General features: G+C 44.2%; 1 protein-coding gene across 1 annotated transcript in view; it reads right to left on the bottom strand.

Annotated features, from left to right (window-relative positions):
• Window positions 1-10,379, bottom strand: part of slc44a5a (solute carrier family 44 member 5a) — a 47,650-nt gene extending 37,271 nt beyond the window's left edge. The window contains exons 1-7 of the mRNA XM_061083699.1: window positions 10,223-10,379; window positions 9,274-9,661; window positions 8,969-9,190; window positions 8,529-8,823; window positions 8,298-8,470; window positions 6,701-7,122; window positions 2,433-2,481 (exon numbers count right to left, since the gene is read on the bottom strand). Coding sequence (XP_060939682.1) covers window positions 2,433-2,481; window positions 6,701-7,122; window positions 8,298-8,470; window positions 8,529-8,823; window positions 8,969-9,190; window positions 9,274-9,661; window positions 10,223-10,379 — 1,706 coding nt within the window. The remainder of the gene's footprint in view (window positions 1-2,432; window positions 2,482-6,700; window positions 7,123-8,297; window positions 8,471-8,528; window positions 8,824-8,968; window positions 9,191-9,273; window positions 9,662-10,222) is intronic.
• Between the last annotated feature and the right edge of the window lie 3,724 nt (window positions 10,380-14,103).

Below are 14,103 nucleotides of genomic sequence, written 5' to 3'. Positions count from 1 at the left end.
ATTCTTACCAGTTTCCTTGCACCTGTTGAAGAGAAGCATCCCCACAGCATGATGCTACCACTACCATGTTTCACTGTTGGGATGGTGTATTCAGGGTGATGGGCAGTGTTGGGTTTCCGCCACACATAGCGTATTGCATTGAGGCCAAAAAGTTCAATTTTGGTCTCATCTGACCAGAGCACCTTCTTCCACATGTTTGCTGTGTCTCCCACATGGCTTGTGACAAACTCCAAATGGGATTCCTTATGGTTCACTTTTAACAACGGCTTCTTGCCACTCTTCCATAAAGGTCTGATTTGTGGAGTACACGACTAATAGTTGTCCTGTGGACAGATTCTCCCACATCAGCTGTGGATCTTTGCTATTCCTCCAGAGTTACAATGGGCCTCTTGGTTGCTCCTCTGATAAATTTTCTCCTTGTACGGCTTGTCAGTTTTGGTGGAAAGCCTTGTCTTGGTAGTTTGCAGTTGTGCCATAATCTTTCCATTTTCTGATGATCATGGTGCTCTGTGAGATGTTAAAAGCTTGGGATATTTATTTATAACCTAATCCTGCTTCATACTTCTCCACAACTTTAACCCTGACATGTTTGGTGAGCTCCTTCATGATGCTGTTTGATCAGAAATTATTTCTAACAAACTCTGACGCCTTCACAGAAAAGGTGTATTTATACTGAGATTAAATTGCAGACAGGAGGACCCTATTTACTAACTATGTGACTTGCAAATGTGAATTGTGAAGGCAATTTGTCACTCCAGCTCTTTGTTAGGGGTTTCACAGTAAAGGGGGTGAATGCATAAGCACTCAACACTTTTCAGATTTTTATTTGTAAATAATTTTGAAATCCATGTAATATTTCGCCCCACTTCCAAATGATGGGCTATTTTGTGTTGGCCCATTACATAAAATACCAATGAAATACATTTTAATCTGTGGTTATACCATGACAAAATGAAGAAAAGTCTAAGGGGGTTGAATACTTGTGCAAGGCACTGTAGGTTGGATATGTATTCTGGCGCCAGGCCCTTGAGGGATTTGTAAGTGAGTAACAGTATAGGGCCCACAGAGTTTTAATTATCAAGTTTCATTCTAAGGGCTGCTGCACACTAGAGGATTTTCAACTCTTGACTGATTTCAAAAACGTGGAAGACCACAGACATACTGACAGATTTACCTATTCTTAATTTTATTATCGTCTGAACGCACAAACTGGATGATTTGGCCAGAACATCAGACCACACTTGATGTTTGTATGAATCAATTTCACAGTGTCGATGTCCTGAGACTTAAAATCTCACACATGCAGGAGGAACGATGTCGTGTGAAAAAGGAATAAAAAAACTATGGATGTAGTCATGGCTGAGAGGGCGTATAAATTTTGCAGCACGCCCTGGAGGTGAGTTGGAAAGGTACTTTTGTTTTTTGTCGAAGCTTTACAAGTACGCAGAACGTGTCACGTCTTTGACATTTCCCAGAATGCTCGCTCACTCTTTCTTGCTCACTATTGCAGGTTTATTTCGGAGCTGATTCAGGGAGGCTCCGACTTATTTTGTAAACCCCCCACACTCGAAGATTATTTGGGCAGATAATCGGCACAGTAACCTCCAGTCAGGAACGGACCTATGATTGTCGGAAAGGGCAATCTGGTTTAAAATTGTCCCCATTATCCTCTAGTAAACAGCAGCCTTAAAGGAAATATGCATTTGTATTGGATTTTGTTTTCTATCAGGGCAATAAAGCTCTGATATTTATTTACATATACAAGAAAATAATACCTTCAGATACTGCAGTAGAACATCCACTTGTAGAGATCATCATTATTAGACTCTTTAATGGTTCTGTTTAGACTCTCAAAAAGTACTTTTTGAGGTTGGGGAGGGATCCTATTTTCTACTTTAATACAGAAAAGGTTTACTGACTTCAGATACAATGTGTTTATTTTCATTTAACCAGCAACACTATCTTTCCCCAAGTTTCATCCATTTACCATAAGAAGACATCATTAGACATTACTGGAGATCAGTAGAGATCCTTCCAGTTTTTGAGTGTTTACCATTTTGAGATAGTAAACATAATACCTGAACAGGATACAATGTCAAAGCTGATAAAAAATACAAATTCAGATAATTTTAGTTTCATTAGTTTATTCTTCATTGGCATCACTGATGGGTGTTAATTAGCTGAGACTCAGCAGACGACAGCTTGGGTGAATCACTGCAGACCAGATGTCAGCTGTATTGCACAATTTTGTTGTTTCCTGACTGAGATGATGACCAGGGAGAAGATATTTTGTTGTTTTCCCATTAAGTAGACGGTAACGCGTGAGCTTTGTAAAAATATTCTGGCAATACTATTCTAGATAATATTTTATAAATGAGATACACTCTATTATCTCCGCTGCTTTATGTAATGAGAAGGGGTTATGTAGTTACCTTCTGCAGACTGGACCTCTGAAGGAAGGATCAAACCTGTGTGGTTCTCCTAGAAGACATAACATAAGTAAAATTGTTTATAGGTCTCGGCCTAGCCAGATCCCAAAGACACCTGAAGAGAGGGGAGGAAAATAGCTGAAAGTTCCTGAGGTGTGTAGCAGATGGTTCATCAAAGCTGACTGGTCCTAGTCAGGCAGCAGATTTTGGAAAGTTAAATTGCCGTCTGATCTGTTTGCCAAGCAAATCCCCACCTTTATTGGAACTTGTTCACTTCTGCTTGAATGTAAATGAATAGGTAAGAGGCAATGTAACCTGCTGATTGTCAAAACCATGAGAGGTAGAACCAGTGATCGTAAAAACATCATAAACTATGTTTGCTCCATCAACCATCACTGCCATTCATCCGCATATGCATACTTTCACCATCGAAGATTGATGAGATATTAATTTCTTTGAAGTGATAAGGAGGGAGGAGAGGAAAGTGGGAGATGATTCCACAGGAGAGGAGCTTGATAGCTGAAAGCTCTGGCTCCTACTCTACTTTTAGAGACTTTAGGGACGACAAGTAAGCCTGAATTCTGGGAGCACAGTGATCTAGTGGGTTGATATGTTGATATCAGCTCTTTAAGGTATAATGGTGCCATATTATTAAGGGCCTTGAAGGTGAGGAAGAGAATTTTAAATTATATTCTAGATTTCACCAGAAGCCAGTATAGTAAAGCTAATACTGGTCTGGTTCTTGTCAGGACACGTGCTGCAGCATTTTGGACAAGCAGCAGAGTCTTTAACGTCTTACAGTACTGCTGGAGCCTGATAATAAAGAATTACAATAATCAAGTCTGGATGTAACAAAAGCTTGGACTAGTTTTATGCATCTTTTTGAGAGAGGACATGTCTGATTTTTAAGATGTTACATTAACACAGCACAAGCACAAGCCATTGGCATAAAATCAATTAATGGACTTTGATCCACCTCTTTTTAACCATAATCTTTAAAGCATATTTAAAAAGCAGTCAAAGGACTTAACGAAAGTGGGGAAATAATGGGTCAAACTGATACTGAATGCTGTTCAAATTTAGAGGTAAATGCAGTTTATGAGACATTGTAGGATGTAGTTTCCAAAAGCAAAAGAATGTGTTGAGTTAGTCCACTAGATTCAAAAGGCAGAGCCAAGAACAAGTTTAATACTTAATTGCATGTTTCAATTCAATTACATTATATCTGATTTGGCTAGAGCTAAATCACACATTACCTCAAGGTACCATATTATGGCTGAGACATTCCAATATTATGGAGAAATCCATAAGTTCCTGCAATGAGCAAAGCCGTTTTGTGTAGCACGTGAACTAATTTTCAGACAGAATTGAACCTTCTCCTTTTATTACTATGATTATGGTGGAGTCAATCCCAGCCGACATTGGAAGAGAGGTGGGCTGTACCCTGAATAGACTGACACCCCATCACAAAGCGGACATACACTGTGTGCACAATTATAAGGCAAGTTGTATTTTTTATTTTTTAATATTTTTATTAAATTTTTTGACACAACACAAAACATACAGAACTGCTCAGACACGACAAAAAAGGGAAACAACAGAATGTGGGCATGTGGATACAGTAAATAGAAAATAATTAAGAAAATAATTAAGGAAATAAGAATAAATGACAGTGGGCACATTTTCCATCGCAAGTTAACTATGACATAAATGCGATTAATCGCGATTAAATATTTTAATCGTTTGACAGCACTTACTAATAGCAATACAAATAAGACGCATCTCCGTATGACTGAACTTGTCAGCGTGGCTGGCTCCTGCTGCAGCGGACGAGGCACACCTGCACTCAATCTCATCTAATCATCTCCTCCATAAGTACCTGGTCTACTCACCACTTCGGCGCCAGATTATTCCGTCTTCTATGGTATTCAGTGTGTAGCTTAACTCGCTATGGTCATGCCTCGTGGATTATCTTCTAACCATTGTCTCTTCCTCAACCCAAAATCCTGGTGTGCCTCGCCGCACGGCTCTTCTACCTGCCGTGTTCTCTGCCTGCTACCTGCTTGCTATCTGCCTGCTACCTGCCGGCTACCTGCCTGCTACCTGCCGGCTACCTGCCGGCTACCTGCCAGCTTCCTGCCGCTCCAGCCTGCTTCCACCTCTCCAGCCAATAAACACCGTTATTATACTACCATCTACTTTCCGTGTCTGCTTTGGGGTCCAAACCTGTACTAAACCTTAACAGAACCCTGGTTGAATAAACCAAATTGTTGTTGCAACTGCTGGAAGGATAGTAAAATATGGCCTTTAAATAGATCACCTATTTTCTTCAGCCCTTGGCTGCTCCACAATTTAAAGCCCTGATCCCTACAGCCTGGCAGGAAGTCCGGGTTATCAAGAATGGGAGTGAGAGGAGACGATAACTGAGCCCGGCCTTCTACAGCCTGGCAGGAAGTCCAGGTTATCAAGAATGGGAGTGAGAGGAGACGATAACTGTGTTCTTTCTGTGTTGCGCCCTGTGGTTGTGTGTGGTAGGGGGCGTGGCTGGCTCCTGCTGCAGCGGACGAGGCACACCTGCACTCAATCTCATCTAATCATCTCCTCCATAAGTACCTGGTCTACTCACCACTTCGGCGCCAGATTATTCCGTCTTCTATGGTATTCAGTGTGTAGCTTAACTCGCTATGGTCATGCCTCGTGGATTATCTTCTAACCATTGTCTCTTCCTCAACCCAAAATCCTGGTGTGCCCCGCCGCACAGCTCTTCTACCTGCCGTGTTCTCTGCCTGCTACCTGCTTGCTACCTGCCTGCTACCTGCCGGCTACCTGCCAGCTTCCTGCCGCTCCAGCCTGCTTCCACCTCTCCAGCCAATAAACACCGTTATTATACTACCATCTACTTTCTGTGTCTGCTTTGGGGTCCAAACCTGTACTAAACCTTAACAGAACCCTGGTTGAATAAACCAAATTGTTGTTGCAACTGCTGGAAGGATAGTAAAATATGGCCTTTAAATAGATCACCTATTTTCTTCAGCCCTTGGCTGCTCCACAATTTAAAGCCCTGATCCCTACAGCCTGGCAGGAAGTCCGGGTTATCAAGAATGGGAGTGAGAGGAGACGATAACTGAGCCCGGCCTTCTATAGAGCGAATGGATCTCCAGGCTCTGATGGTGCTAAGAGTGACAGGGTTAGAACAGTGTTTTTTAACAGATTCAGGATATTTCATAAACAGTAGATTCGACAAGGGACACTTTGACTGAGAGGCTTCAATATCGTGCCAAATTGAGGCTGGATCACATTTGTGCCAGCTTGCAATCACCTGCAACCTGCCATTTGAAGTTTTATCATCTTGAGATGGGGCTTCCTTTTGCTCCAAATGAAGGAGCTTAACCAGCCTTCAAGCACCTTGATAACCTTGTTGGATAATAAGAGGGATCATTCGCAGTAGGTACAGCAGTCTGGGCAGGACGTTCATTTTTATAAGAGCAACCCTACCTAGCCAAGAAAGAGGGAGAGGGGCCCAGCAGTCCAAGTCCGCCCTTATAGCATCCAAGAGGGGGGGGGAAATTGAACTTAAACATCTGACCAAATGCCTTCTCGGCGTCGAGAGATAGCACGAGGGCAGGGTCCTTGCAGTTTTGAGTTAGTTGAATGATGTCAAGGAGCCTCCTCACATTATCACAGGAGTCCCGGCCCTTGACAAAACCCATTTGGTCTTCCTTGACAATATGGGGCAGAACCTTCTCCAGGCGTAAGGTCAACATTTTGGAAAGCAATTTTTGGTCAGAGTTAAGTAAGGCTATCGGCCTGTAAGAGGCACAGCTGTCCCGACTTTTTATTTTTTTAAGGATGAGAAAGATGTTGGCCTCCCTAAGGGATTGAGGTAGAATCCCATTTTCAAATGAATGATTGAGCATAGACAACAGAGGGTCTAAAAGAAGATCACTAAACTCTTTATAAAACTCGCAGCCAAACCCATCTGGCCCTCGGGCCTTACCGGACGGCATAGATTTCAAAGCAGATAGCGCTTCCTCTCTAGTAATTGGGGCATTTAGTTGTAATTTTTGATCATCCGTAGCTTTGGGCTAAATCCGCAAAAAAATGACGCATAAGAAACAAGGCATTATCAGGCTGTTCAGAACCATAAAGGTCGGAGTAAAATGATGCAAAGTTTTTATTAATAGTTCTAGTATCAAATGATCTAACACCATTAGAATCAATATAAGTTCCGTCCCGGCTCCGTGCTCGCGGAAGCAGCTCCGCCCTCGTACCTGGAAAAAACACCAACACGTTCCTGGGCTCGCGGCTGCCGGCCCCCGGCTCGTGGTGGCTCCCGGCTCTGTGCTCGCGGCTGCCGGCACGCGGCTGGCGGCTCGTGGTGTCTCTCGGCTCCGTGTTCGCGGCTGCCGGCTCCTGGCTCTGTGCTCGCGGCAGCCGTGGTGTCTCCCGGCTCCATGCTCGCGGCTGCCGGCTCGTGGTGTCTCCCAGCTCCCGGTTTCTCCCGGCTCCGTGCTCGCGGCTGCCGGCTCGTGGTGTCTCCCGGCTCCCGGTTTCTCCCGGCTCCGTGCTCGCGGCTGCCAGCACGCGGCTGCCGGCTCGTGGTGTCTCCCGGCTCCCAGTGTCTCCCGGCTCCGTGCTGGCGGCTGCCGGCTCGTGGTGTCTCCTGGCTCCCAGCTCCGTGCTCGCGGCCGAGCTGAGGAGGGGGCTGTGGCAGGTAAATCACCCCGACCGCAGGCTCTGTTTCCTCCGCCTCTCACTCAGCTCCCCGGCTGGTTAGCGCCCCCCCCTCGGCTAGCTCCCCAGCTAACCCCCCCCCCTCGAGTTGAGGACTTTACCCTGGTGTCCTCCTCTGCCAGATCTCCGCCTCCGGGGGGGGGGGAGGGCTATGCCATGTAGATAAACTGTTATGTCCACAACAAAGTCCCACAACAAATCGCGGGACTTTTTTTTTTCAAGAGTTTTTGGGACGGTAGACACGCCAGATACCCAAATTAACGTGTAGAAGCACTACAAAAGTGGAATTTTCATAATATGTCCCCTTTAATATCTGTTGGACTAGTTGTTGTCCAGCTTTCAGTTTCAATATCAGTGATAGCCCTTTCATTTTGCAGTTTTTTAATCCGCCATGCTAGTAATTTACCCGCTGATTCTCCCTGATCATAGTAAGTCTGCTTTAACCGAGTGATACTGTTTAAGGCCTTACTTACTGTAACATCATTATGTTTAGCTCTTAATTCTGAGAGCCTCTGTACATTCTCCGGTGTGTTATTCACTGAGAGCTCCCTTTCTAGGTCTTTGATATCTCGCTCAAGTTCAGTCATACGGAGATGCGTCTTATTTGTATTGCTATTAGTAAGTGCTGTCAAACGATTAAAATATTTAATCGCGATTAATCGCATTTATGTCATAGTTAACTCGCGATCAATCTCAATTAATCGCAAATTTTTATATTTTCTAAATGTCCCTTCATTTATTTTTTTTCTATCATTTTTTTTCGTTTTAATGCTCTTATCAACATGGAAAATCAAATCAAAGTTTATTGTCACATGCACCAATGACAGCGTCATTGGAGCAGTGAAATTCTTGGGACATGGCAGGCAGCATCTATGCAGGCAGCATCTACACAGTAGACGGGCTTTACAAAAATTTAAAAAAAGAATTGACATAACATATAACATATTAAAATGAAGCAGAAAAATATTAAAATGAAGCAGATGTTTACCGGGTGGAGTGGGGAATATTAAATTAAAACAAAAAAATATCAATATATATGTAGTAAGTACGTAGTAAGTGGGACCTGTGATCTTTTGACCTGGCAGGCAAGGGCTTTACAAAATAAAAACAACATAACATATAACATGAGGTAACTTTTGTGCAGTTTTGACCACCGAGTCCGCTTGTTTGGACCAGGTCATGTCATCTGTGATGAACACACCGAGGAAATTGAACTCGGAGACTCTTTCCACCACAGCTCCGCCGATGTGTACGGGATTGTGACCCCCCCTCTGCAGCTTCCTGAAGTCCACGATCATCTCCTTGGTCTTGCAGACATAAATGCGATCTCTTGTTCTCTTGGCACCATGTAACCAAGCCACTGACCTCATCTCTATAGGCGGTCTCATCGTTGTTGGAGATGAGGCCCAGGATGGTGGTGTCGTCTGCAAATTTGAGGATGATGTTAGAACTGTGTGTTGCTACACAGTCCTGCGTGTACAGGGAGTACAGAACGGGGCTGAGCACGCAGCCCTGAGGGGCCCCGGTGCTCAGGGTCAGTGAGGAGGATGTGTGGTTGCCCATTCTCACCACCTGGGGTCTGCTCGTCAGGAAGTCCAAGATCCAGTTACACAGGGGGGTTTTAAGACCCAGGCTCCTGAGCTTGGGGATGAGTGTTTGCCTTTTCCAGGTGGGAGAGGGTGGTGTGTATTGTCAGGGCGATAGCATCATCCGTGGACCTGTTTGTACTGTAAGCAAACTGCAGGGAGTCAAGGGTGTTCGGAAGGGTTGAGCAGATGTGGGTTTTGACCAGCCGCTCGACGCACTTCATGATGGTGGAGGTCAGTGCTACAGGGCGGTAGTCATTTAAACAGGTGATGAATGGTTTCTTGGGTATGGGGATGATGGTGGCCTGCTTGAAGCAAGTGGGGACTGTTAACAGATGAAGGGAGAGGTTGAATAGCTGGTCGGCGCACCCCCTGAGGACACGGCCTGGAACTCCATCGGGCCCAGATGACTTTCGAGGCTTCACTCTTTGAAGCTCTCGCCTGACGTCAGCCACGGTCAGGGACAGAGTGCAGTCATCGTCTCGGCCCGTCTCGCGGATGGAAGGGTGTTGGTTGCCTCAAACCGTGCGTAGAAGGTGTTGAGGTCATCAGGTAGAGAGGCGGCCGGCTGATCATCACTGCTATTTCTCCCTTTATAGCATGTGATGTGTCGCAGGCCACCCCACAAGCGTCTGGAGTCAGAGCTGAGGTAGTTGGACTTCAGCTTGTCCCTGTAGTCTCTTTTTCCATCTCTGATAGCCCTCCGCAGGTCCCATCTGGACTTCCTCAAGTCCTCTGGGTCACCAGAGTTAAAGGCAGAGGTCCCTGCTCTGAGCTTAGCATGGACATTACCATTTACCCAGGGCTTTTGGTTAGGGAAAGTCCTGACACTGACCCTAGGGACGACATCATCGATGCATTTGGAGATATATGAAGAGACAGTGTCTGTGTATTCGTTGATGTCCCCATCCGCTGCAACACGGAACATCTGCCATACTGTTGTTTCAAAGCAGTCCTGGAGAGTGCTAATGGCTTCAGCACTCCAGCGTTGAACTGCCCGAAAAACCGTTTTTTCCTGTTTTAGGCGCTGTCTGTAGGTTGGGATGAGCATAATGGAGGTGTGGTCAGACTTCCCAAAAGCGGGGCGGGGGAGGGGTTTGTAGCTATTCCGTATTTGTGTGTAACAATGATCAAGAGTCTGGTCACCCCGGGTGGGAAAGTTGATGTGTTGCAGATATTTTGGCAAAACTTTCCTCATATTAGCCCTATTGAAGTCACCAACAACAATAGAGACTGCCTCAGGGTGTGCATCCTCAAGTCCATTAATAACACCGTACAGATCGTCTAATGCGCACGTTTTGTTTGCCTGCGGTGGAATGTAAACAGCTGTGATGATGACGGAGCTGAATTCACGGGGCAGCACTTTTATCGCTAGCAGCTCCAGGTCTGGTGAGCAGCGTGTAGAAAGCACAACAACATCCGAGCCCCAGCGAGAGTTCACCATCAAGCACACCCCTCAACCTCTGCTCTTACCCGACTCGGATGTTCTATCCTGCCAGTAGATGGAAAAACCGGCCGGAGTAACCGCCGCGTCAGGCACCATGGGATCCAGCCAGGTCTCCGTGAGCGCCAGCACACAGCAGTTTGCGATGTCCCGCTGGAAGTTAATCCGTGCATGTAGCTCGTCCATTTTATTGTCCAGGGACTGGATCCGAACACAGATACTGAAGCTGCAGCTGCAGCTCTGCTTTAACTCGCGTTAAAAAAATTGACGGCGTTAAAATGTGTTTGCGTTAACGCTGTTAATAACGCGTTAAACTGCCAGCTCTACTTTTAGTATAAGAAATCATTACACCTCTAATATAGGCTTTAAAGGCTTCCCATCTAATAGATGCTGAGGTTTCATCTGTATTTATGAAAAGCTCAATATTGATCATGGAGCCATCTCGGGCTAAGCCTCCACACAGTTTGGCACCTGGCATGTGAAGTAAGGCGGTAATGCAAAAACAGTAGTGCATGATCTGACTAACAATGCCTTTGTGTCCACAGTCCTCTACATTGGCCGCCAGAGTCCCAGAGATTAAAAAATAATATATGCGGGATTGTGTTTGGTGTGTGTTTGAGTGGCATGAATATTCTAGTGTGGTGGGATTTCTAATTCTCCAGATATCACAAAGATGCAGTTCTCACATGAAGTGGCCTATCACCTTTCGGGTATTTGTATGGGAGGAATAATTTCTCGATGAGCGGTCCAGAAGGGGGTTAGGAGCACAATTAAAATCTCCACCCATAATTATTTCACCTCGAAAAGAGGAAACGGTCATGAAGAGGTTACTAAAGAATGTGGCACCGTCATTTTTGGGCCCATAAACATTTACAAGAATAATATCTTGATTCAAAAGAGTTCCCCCAACCACCACAAATCTACCCGCAGGATCCTGGATAAGTTTGTGAATCCTAAAGGGGACTGATTTATGGATAAGGATTGCTACTCCTCTGGTAATAAATGAGTTTCTTGGAGAAATATGACTTTTGCTTGGAGGTGTTTAAGTCTGGACAGTATTTGCTTAATTTTTTTCCCATACCCCTGACATTCCATGAAGTAATATTGAGAGAGGGAGCATTACTCATAACCCAGCCTAAGTAATATTATCGTTATAACTTCAAGTCCTCTTCTACCATATGAGACCAGTGTGCCATCAAAACATGAAAAATAAAGAAAAAAAAAATAGTAACAAAAGCTTTAGAACGGAGAGCTCTCCTAAATCCCTGTGTCCCCTAATTGCACAGACCCCATTTACACTCTTGTAATACACTGAAATTACGGACAATTTGCATTGATCCTTAACTAAGGAGCAGATCCAAAACATTGAACAAAATTGGGTGGGACCCACGTCCAGCAGAAAGTGTTAAGTATAAAAACCACAAAGTAAACCCAAGTATGTGAAATTACTGACCCAAAACAATATGTAAAATTAAACAAAACGTATTGATACTATCAAACAGAGGGACAGGTATAATACAGCCAATGTGATACATGATACTTTTATCCAATACAGCTTAGTCTATGTCGTTCATTTATTTTGGATCCCAGCGTGCTAGCAAAATCTAACTAGACTCACCCACGTCATTGTCCTGTTCAGTCTGAGACCGTTCTGTTTCGATCTCGTGAGTGAATGCCTCTTCCTCTGATGGAGTAAGAAACGTGCGCGATTTACCCTTGTGGTAGATTCTCATCTTTGCTAGGAACTGTAATCCAAACTCAATAGCCAGATTATGCAGTCGGGTTTTCACCCCATCGAACATTCTCCTCTGCTGCTGGATCTCCGCGGAAAGGTCTCCTCGAACTGAAGCGATTTCTTCTTGCGAGCAGCCTTCATCACTCGGTCTCTGTCAGTCAGCCAGCGGAATTTCACAAGAATCGCCCGAGGAAATGGTTTAAAGTTTGGCTTGTTAGCTTTAGGAGTGGCTGCTTTTGGAAGTCTGAAGGCTTGGTCGATGGAGGGTGGAATTGGGAAATCCTCCCGGCCAAGGAGGTCGGGTAACCACACGTTGAGGAAGGATACCAGGTCACCTTTCTCTGTGTTTTCTGGCAAGCACACCAGTCTCACGTTCAGTCGGCGCTGGCGGTTTTCCCTGGTCTCCAATGATCTGCTGAGTGCTAGCATATTTCTTTGAGTGGCTGCAGAGACGCTAGCTAGGTTGTTCAGCTGGTCCTCAGCGCAACTTATACGGGATTCCGCTCCACTTAGTCTGTCGGAGAAGGAGTCTAAAGCTTCTTTGATCTCGTAGTTTGTGGTGATAACTTCTTTGAGCTGGGCAGAGAAGTCTTTTCGAAGAGCATGAATAGCTGCTAGAATTCCATCATCCCTAGCTTGGGTTTCCGGAGCTTCAGCTAGCCCATGAGCTAACTCCAAATCGCCATCTCTCTTCTTCTCTTTACCTCTTGTACAGGGTTTACTCGACTTCATTTTGGATCCCACTTGTAACGCGCACTTATATCACTCAACTGAGACTTTCTACAGAATCACACAAGCTGGTTTACATTTATACATGATATATTTTACCAGAGCACCGGGGTTTTGCGACTTCTCACGTCTACGTCATAACTAGAAGTCCAAACTGGAAACCGGAAATTAAACTGACCCTGAAAAGTCAAAAATTGTAAAAAGTCTTTCAGAGGGATGCAGCACACTTGAAATTGTTGAGATATTGGGGCGTGATCACAGAAGCATCTAACGTTTTGTTGCAAAAAGTCAACAGGGTCACACGAAATGTGTTGAGAAAAAAGACGCAAATTAAGTAACATAGCTTTAAAAAAGCCTTTTATCAATCCTAGTACATCATTTGATTACCAACGTATCTTTTCCATTTTATTATTGATACTTTTATTGTGAATGTTTAATGCTGTTTAAGTACTATATTTCAATGATTTGATTTGCTATTATTTGATTCCCCGATCCTGTTTGAAACTGGATTAAAACATTAAATAACCGAGGCAATCATCCAAAGCAATTTGTAACTGTGTTTTGATAGGTATGAGAAATGTATATCATTATTATTATTATTATTAGTAGTAGTAGTAGTAGAAGTATAAAGTCTGAAAAACATGCAAATGCTTTACATCTAAACATCTACCATGGTCATCACCAAGAATACATTCCACCAGTTGGCAACATCAAGCGTGGCTATTGGTTGGGATGAAGACATAAAATGTTCTACAGCATTTCACTGGCTGCTGTGCAGCTGCATTGACAATGTGCTTTGGGCGACCAGTCACATTAAGTGTTTTTACCTCCTGTGGGTTTTCTTCTATATTATTGTAGTGGATAACTTTCTATAACAAGGTATATAATGTTGTTACCATAACTTATTATCTATGGGTCCTGACTTGGTGTGCATAGTCTCTTTGTATGTACGTATCTTTGTCTCTTGTCTGAATTAAAGTGATGTTGTAAGTGGACCTGCTGTGATGAAGGACAAAGCCAGTACTCTCTGCTCTCACAGCTCTGAAAATCCACTCCATACAACCTAAAACCAAGCAGTAGATAGATACACTGAATATGATGACACATTAAATCAAATGTTAAGAGTTAAATTGGACTAATACAATTCTATGACTCATCTCAGGTATAATCAAAAAGCACAAATGGAGCCAAGCTTGCGAACTAGTTCAGGCAGCCAACTAGAGCTGCGCTGCACAAATCGTGTCACATACATTATGTGACAAACATGACTCACCACAATCATCTACTATATACACCCACCTTAGTAGGCGTACTATTTAAGCATCATTCCCTTTTGCTTTCCCCACTCAGAGCAAACATGTTCTGGGTGTCTGTGACTGAGCGGTAGAGTGGTCTTCCCAGTCTTCCCAATCTGCATGTCGAAGTGTCCTTGGGCAAAATGCTGAG

Source organism: Limanda limanda, chromosome 13 (genome assembly GCF_963576545.1).
Source record: "Limanda limanda chromosome 13, fLimLim1.1, whole genome shotgun sequence".
Classification (NCBI taxonomy): Eukaryota; Metazoa; Chordata; class Actinopteri; order Pleuronectiformes; family Pleuronectidae; genus Limanda; species Limanda limanda.
The sequence above is the reverse complement of the archived record's forward strand: the minus strand, read 5'-3'. Positions and strand labels throughout refer to the sequence as shown.